Raw genomic sequence first — 7,799 nt, 5'->3', positions numbered from 1 at the left:
CCACATTTCTTAGAGAGAAGTGAAACCAAACTGCTTTAATTCTTCCTGTCCCATGTCTTTAAATATCTGCATTATATTCAGATATGACTTCATGCTTTTCTCGTAGCATAGTCATCATACAGTAAGTACACTCTTGATGATAAAATTAAGCTACACACACACATCCCAGGAGGTCGGTGGCATTTGTCTCCAGTGAACCAAATGTCAGTCCATACTGTCTGCACCCTACTGTGCCAGGGGCATTGACCTGAGTGTATAACATGTGCAGAAACACACACACACACACACACACACACACACACACACACACACACACACACACACACACACACACACACACACACACACACACACACACACACACACAAACACACACACACACACACACAAACAACCATTTATTTATCTCTGAATAGTTTTTTTTAATCTCTCATTCTCAACTCACAGAGCTTGTCACCACTCCTTACAGATGGCTCTCACTTCCTAAGCAATGAAATGTAATAAACATAATCGCTTTGAAAGATTACCTGTCAGCCATCAACTGCAAATTGTTTTTAAATGCTAAACAAATCTATTATATTTAATTTCCATGTCTAGAAAGGTTAAATGATTTCAACTGGAATTATCCCTCTATTTGTCATGAATATTATCCTAAATGTCATGCCTCAGCTCTATATCATCCTACAGGAAGTCTTATGGCCATCCTCTCTTCTCTCCACTTTCTCCCTCTCTTCCACTCATGCCTTTCTCCCCCTATTTCAACAACGTATTCTCTCACCAACTCTTTCTCCCTTTCTGAGGTAGATAATTGGATTTCTGATTTAATACATTCGGAGACCACCTAAGAAGACGTAATTACGCTCTCTGTTGTGTTGGTGGCTGAAGAGGAAATCAAGCAAAACCTTGCCTGTGATTTTGTTTTTTTTTAGAAAAAGAAAGAAAAAGAAAGAAGATGAGTGCAAGAAAATGAGTGCGTGAGGGAGAGGAGCAGTGATCCTTGCTGCAGTTCTAATCTCAGAAGTGATTAGCCATATTCCTCACTAACCTCCTGCCATTCCATGTAATAGGAAGTGATGCACTCATTTCTCGGACAAAGCTTGGGTCCTGAGCCCCCCTCACTGTTCTTATAGGCACGACTGAATAATGTGACAGTGACGTCCAGTCCCAATATAGCTGCTCTGACCAACACAGACTTCAAGAGGCTAATAGAGAACACATTCCGAGCTAAAGGCCCTTTGACAATTTGGAGTAATTGCTTTTTGTGATGTCCATGTTTAGCATTGGGATAGGCTGGAATGGATATTTAATTGGCAGTCATGCTATTACCTTACACTGACTAATTAAAGTGACTGAGTCTATGCTAATTTTCTACAGGATGGTCCTTAAAAGGCCACTTGTAGTCCTTGATACATCTGGATCTGGATCTGAAATCAATGCACTTGAATAGTTTGTGTGTTGTGTGCAATGTGTACATTAGTCAGCGTCACTGTCATTGTGATTGTCTTAAAACCCCTGGTCAGTTTCCTCTTTAAGGTGATGCACAGCAAACAGGGCTGAAAAGATTTTGCCATTGCCACTAGATGGAGCTCAGACAAGGGATATACTCAGCACACTAATATTTCCATGCAGATCACTGCTTTAGATGAAGTGATAACTCTATTACTTCCATTGAAGTGCTTCAATGACAAATGATTCAATGACACATTTGTAGAGAAAATAGTAAAGGACTGCCTGTCTATGCGGACAGTGTAAAGGGATGGGTGTCAGTGTCATAGAGGGAAAAAGGGGAGGTTAAACATATGCCTGCTAGACACAACAGAGATACAGAAAGATTAGAAGCAGGGTTAAATCAGAGAGAATGCCTTTTAGGCATGTTGATGTTCTTTATGCATGTGTGAGTGTGTGCACCGTGTTTACACATTTTTTTCTCCTGTTTACGTGTTTCTCTCATGTTCAGATGACCAAAGATAAATCACAGGTGCACAAGTTAACCGCCCGTTGAGCAGGAGCCATGTATGCGATTGGCCTATACTGCGGCTGGAGCATATTCCTCACATGAAACATAGACTGATATTTCAGTAAACCTGCGTGAACACTCCAAGAATCCCGAAGACCAGCGCTAAACACTGCAGGGCTTTAAGATGATGTGACCTTCTGCGGCTTTATCATATATCATATCATATATTATACACCATGTTACAGTTTACTTGATACAAATTATTTAGCATATATTCACTAAGCAATCAGTGTTGAAAAAGTAAGTGCAAGTTTTATGGGCATATAACAAAGAAGTTGCCTGCATCAGGCAGCATTTTAGTTATATTTAAGTTATTTAGTTGATTCACTATGCATTCAGTGTTCAAGAGCGTATGAAGTTACTGCAAGTTTAATGGGCATTTTACGAAGAATTTGTCTGCCTCAGACAGTTTCCAATTATTTAAATGGTAGAAACAGAGAGTATTTATATTGTAATCTATTGTTTCCTTCAGTTCTTCTGAAATTCAATTAACACATTTGGATGTTCTCGACTGATAATAAACACTTCAGAAAGCTCATTAAGAGATAAAATCAGTAAAAACTGCTTTCATTCAGAAGGCTTAGGACTTTTCATCTATTCTGAAATTATGCTTTGATTTTGTTTAATTTTTTTTGGCTGAAGCCAACGGTACACCAGATACCACACTGTGCAATCTCCATGGCCGTCTAGAAGTGTTTTACATGAGTTTAACAGCACCGTAAAACACTGTTCCTGGCTGTTCAAACAACATCGACTGTGTTGTCTGCACTGGTCAGATAAAAGAGGAGCCTGCAGAAAAAAGCCATTACCCTGTCTGCAAACAGTTTGACAGACAGAACAAGCAGCCCTTGTCCCTGGTAATGGACTAATGCAATGAGGTAGAGGGAAACAGGGACAGAGGCGGTGAGAAAGGGAGGGAGAGAGAGAGAATGAGAGGCAGCAATGATTTCATCAGATTCTAGAAGGTTTTTCTCCCCAAACTTAATCTGAATGGGAAACAGATAAGACAATGGCCAAATTAGGACACACACACAAGAGGTTTTGGATGAGGTTGTGTGGACATTTGGGGAGAAACAGAGGCCCATTTTGTTGCGCTGAAAGCTGGGCCTCTGAGGCACACAAAGGCGGCCTAACCAAGCATTGAGCTGAGAGTGGCAGCCAGGCCGAGCCAGGCCCTCATGCATCACAAATGCCGAGGAGAAAGCCTCTCCCGCTCCCGACACAGGAACAAGCAAGGAGGAAAGGGGGAAATGTAGGACACGCTAGGAATGCAAGAAGATAATAAGAATAATAGATCACAATTTTAATCTAAAAGATTCAAAACAAATGAAAGGATAATTTTACTGCTGAAAAAAACACAACAGACCTTTCACTGTGTATATTTTGGTCAGAAGTATGGATGAATGTATGTATGCATTTAACTAAATAAAATTCTTCTCAGAAATGTGAATTACTGCCGTGTGAAATCGAAAAGGGAAAGAAAGACAACACATTTGTGAAACAGGCACATCCTGAGCATATTGTCTGACCTAAGGTACAGTCAAATCCCTTTGAGGAGAAATCACATGAAGTGCGTGTGTGTGTCTGTCTGTATGTGTGTGTATGTGTGTTTGTGTGTGCCTATACATATCAGAATTGTTGACGGTGAGGCATATGTCAAGATGAGGTCACAGCAGAAAAGGTCAGGTCACAGCACACGCACACACAGAAGGTAAGAGCGGGTGATTCCACCCAGGAACATTTATTAGAGATCTATTTACAGAGGCTGCAAAAACACACAAGGTCAATCAGAGCAGATCTGTTGTCTAGAGAAGAAGCACCTACTGAGGACTGAAATGAGCTGTGGCGTGCAATTCAACAATGACAGTCATTGGCTTAAAAAAGAACACAAAAGACAGGAAAAGGGAATAATAAAACTATGTACACAATTAGTACTCGTTCACTTCGACAGATAATACAATGAAATTAAAAACAACATGAGATAAATTATTTCTCTGTGTTATATTACATGGTGACATACTGTATATATATATTTATAAAACACAACAGCAAGAGGCTCTATATTCAAAGCCATAGTCTGTTTTTTTTTTTTTAGAAGGCAATGGAAGCCGTCATTCTCATTCATTTAGCATTGTTGAATTGCAGTTCTATCAGGAGAATTATGATGGAAAAACAGCAGGAATGGACCACAGTGTGGAGTGATCAGAGAGAGAAAGAGAGAGAGAGAGAGAGAGAGAGAGAGAGAGAGAAAGAGAGAGAGCGCACAGTGCAGCAGGGGTCGTGCTCCTGTGCTGTTCACTGATTAGGGGGTTAGGCAGACATGGGCTTCATTTAACTGTATTCGCTACTGCCGCTAATTAGCTTTGAGCCGTGGGAAGTTCTGTGGCCATGGATGGATGAGTGTGTGTGTGTGTGTGTGTGTGTGTGTGTGTGTGTGTGTGTGCGTGTGTGACAGTGTGTGTGTGTGTGTGTGAGAGAGAGAAAAGCACTGCATTTTGAACCTTTGTGCTATGTAAGATCGTCACACAGCATGCACATTACCTTTTCTAAAAATGAACATGAACTTCAGTCAAAACCTCAGTTACCGTTAATTAGAAATAAGACATGATTAGATTAACACAAGCAGTTAATAATACTCCTGCTTGTGTATGTGTTCCTTAGCAATCTACAGGAGAGTTTCCAAATGTAGACTGCACTGTATGGGTAGTTTGTATCTATTTTTATATGTGTGTGTGTTTGTGTGTGTGTGTGTGTGTGTGTGTGTGGGTGTGTGTGTGTGTGTGTGTGCGCGTGTGTGTGTGTGCATGTCGCGTGTGTGACATCTTAATGAAGGCAAGCGACACCTAGTTATTTACAGGCTGTCTTGCAAGTTTGAGGCATGAGACTCCTATGTACAGAGCAGAGTCTGTGGGAGAGAGAAAACACGATCACATGATTCGTGCTCTTTTGCTTTCCAGATCCTGCATGAGTGTGAGTCCTGTACTGTGGCAGTCACGAGAACAGCCCCCGGACGAGGGGGCGTGGAGGCGGTAATGGACGGCTAGCGCCTGCAGCAGATCTTGGAACAGTGATAACGGCTACACTGAGCTACAGAGGTGTTATTGTGTGGTCCGGGCTGCCGGAGAACACAAGAGGTTTGGCGGCTGGAGTGTGCTGTGTTTTATGGCAACTGCGGGTGAATTGGGGGAGAAAAGGGGGTGATTCTTGAGGAGTAATATCACTAGTCAAAGTAAAACATGACACTGAAAAAGTCTCTTTTGCAAAATGTTTGTTAAAGTGCATTGACGGGTATATTTACACAGGGAGCGCGTGTACTCTGGGTGGGACTGAGTTTGGACGTGGACGGGGGGGTGGGTTGTTTGGCACTGGTCTTGCACATGTGATGGCAGATTGCAAGATGATGGCATATTCTTGGTGATCAGGGAGGGAAGGCAAACCAAACACACGTGCATCCACACTCACTCTCTATCTCACACACACACACACAGTCCTGCACATACCCACACTTGTATATGAGTAAGCATGTGCGAGGAGGGTGTGTGTATGCGCGTGATTAAGGGCGTCACACTGGGGAGATACCTGATCCGGCCCATCCCTGGCTGGCGGTGGCCGAGGTGGCCGCGGAGGGGCGGTAGCTGTGGTGACAGGAGTCCTCGGACATGGAGGCGTGAGGGGGCAGCAGGCTGCTGTTAGGGCTGCTGATGTCCCCCTCGCCCACCAGTGTCATGTCTGCATCGCTCTCCTCGTCCTCCAGGGCGTGCCCCACGCCCGAGACAGAGCCCCCCCCGGGCCAGTCTGCGGGGGTGCCGCGGGCCTCTGAGGAGGGGCCTACGGGGGAGAAGGCTGAGGGGAAGGGGCCCTGGGGGCGGCGCAGGCGCTGGCCAGAGGGGGGCATGAGAGCGCGCCGGGGCCCCGCCCCCCCCCGGCCCCCGCCGTCATTCACTCCTGAGTCCAGGCTCTGCGATTGGTGGCTGGCGCTGAAGGCCGAGCCATTCTCCCGGCCTCGGGCCCGGTCGGTGGGGGTGGAGCAGAGGAGGGGCTGGTGCGGGTGATTGCCACGGCGCCGCTGCCCGCTGCTGCAGTGGCCGTCGGTGTCGTCCGGGTCGTTGACACTGTCGGCCAGGCGCAGGAAGTCGGGCAGCACCAGGTCGCTTTTGTTTAGCAGACCTCGCTGGTCGTCCGCTCGCTTGCCCTGAGCTTTGGATATGAGCTCGAAGAACTCTGCACAGCGCCCGAGGAAAAGGAAAAAGATGCATGAAAGGAAAAGGAAAAGATGATTACGCCGATCTGTACAACAATGCTTCAATCAAACAATAAACAATTGGCTCGGCTTGAGGATGCATGCGAGATGGTGAGTGGAGCAAATCTGGACACAAGGGAGGAGATAGACAGGAACAGGGTTTTAAACATTAAGCGTGACTGCCCAATCGAGAGCTGTGCAGCTGCTAGCGTTAGTCCATAAACAACTGGCATTTCCATGGAGACACGGGGACAGGAGCCAAACACTATGGCAACAGAGTGAGAGCAGGAGCGCAGTGAAGAGAGAGACAGATGGAGAGAGACAGAGAAACATAGCGGGGGTGAGCTTTACCTTCGGCTTCGTCTATATTAATCTTTTTCTGCCTCCTTTTTTCCACTTGCAGCTGGGTTTTGACAGATGAGGCCTTCCCTGATGCTTTCTCGTCCCCCTGAGTGGCAACAACGAGAAGGGGGCAAATTAGGGTGGGGGCCCTGGACTGGGAAGTGGGGGTTGCCTGTTTGTCAGACAGCCAGGGGGGGGGGGGGGGTGGTGTCTTTTCTTAGTCTCCCAATTTCAGTGCAAGGCTGGGTCTTTTCAGATACAGTTAAGGTGGGGAGGGTGGGTTGACTGGGGTTTGGATGTGGTTCTATTCTATGTTCTATGTTCTATGGAAACACACTGCATCACCACCACCAGGCCACAAATCACCACGCCACTGACATCACTACACCACACGGGCAGACGCAGGTCCACGGCCCCAACCATCATTTCGTCTCTCTATCTTTCTTTCTCGTGCTTTTTCCATCAAACCTAAGTCGGGGCAGGGACCTGAAACAGCTACACCTCCACAATGAGGTCGAAATGGTGGGAAAAGAGTCTAATCCAGAGTCCAAGTTCAGACCCGCTTCAGGCCCACACAGAAGCTCAGTCCAAGCTGAAATACTGGGACCTTTGCATGAACCTCTCACAGGAGAGAAGGCAAAGGTTGTGAGAGAAAGATAAAGACACTGTTGTGGTAGAGGTGCCAGAGAGGGAGAGAAAGAGAGTGGAACAAACATGTTGATTAAACCAGCCACAGACAAATCAGAACCATGAGGGCAGCGCCGGCAGACGCCAGTGGGCAGCAGGAGGACAGAGCTGCTGAGGAGCTGGAGAGAGAGGGACAGAGGGGTGGGAGGGGGGCCCAGCCATGCACACAGCCCCCAGGAGCAGGCCAGAGCGAGCAGGGACAGACACAGAGACAGCAGCACCGGCTCCCCCAGCGGGAGGGGGGTGCCCCGGGTTGGGCAGGGCCGGCCGCTGTGAGGAGGCGGAGGAAGGAGGAGTGAAGGAGGAGGCCTTACTGTTGCAGACTGGCTCCTGGTACTCAGGGGCGGACCGTGGCTCTTGGAGGAGGTCAGCTTCTGCTTATCCGTCACTGCTGGGGAGTGGCGTCAAACACACACCAGCAAATAAACAACAAACACAATCACACACTGCCAACCGGCAAACATCCCTCAGGTCATTTAGATGGAGCAGACACATGAGCAGACAGCTTCACAA

General features: G+C 46.7%; 1 protein-coding gene across 1 annotated transcript in view; it reads right to left on the bottom strand.

Annotated features, from left to right (window-relative positions):
- Nucleotides 1-3,784: 3,784 nt before the first annotated feature.
- Nucleotides 3,785-7,799, bottom strand: part of rgs12b (regulator of G protein signaling 12b) — a 44,957-nt gene continuing 40,942 nt past the window's right edge. Inside the window, exons 14-16 of the mRNA XM_080837375.1 lie at nt 7,601-7,674; nt 6,609-6,705; nt 3,785-6,238 (exon numbers count right to left, since the gene is read on the bottom strand). Of these exons, the coding sequence (XP_080693501.1) occupies nt 5,580-6,238; nt 6,609-6,705; nt 7,601-7,674 (830 nt within the window). The 3' untranslated portion in view covers nt 3,785-5,579. The remainder of the gene's footprint in view (nt 6,239-6,608; nt 6,706-7,600; nt 7,675-7,799) is intronic.

The sequence above is a fragment of the Sprattus sprattus genome, assembly GCF_963457725.1.
Source record: "Sprattus sprattus genome assembly, chromosome: 4".
In the NCBI taxonomy this organism is placed as follows: Eukaryota; Metazoa; Chordata; class Actinopteri; order Clupeiformes; family Clupeidae; genus Sprattus; species Sprattus sprattus.
The sequence above is the reverse complement of the archived record's forward strand: the minus strand, read 5'-3'. Positions and strand labels throughout refer to the sequence as shown.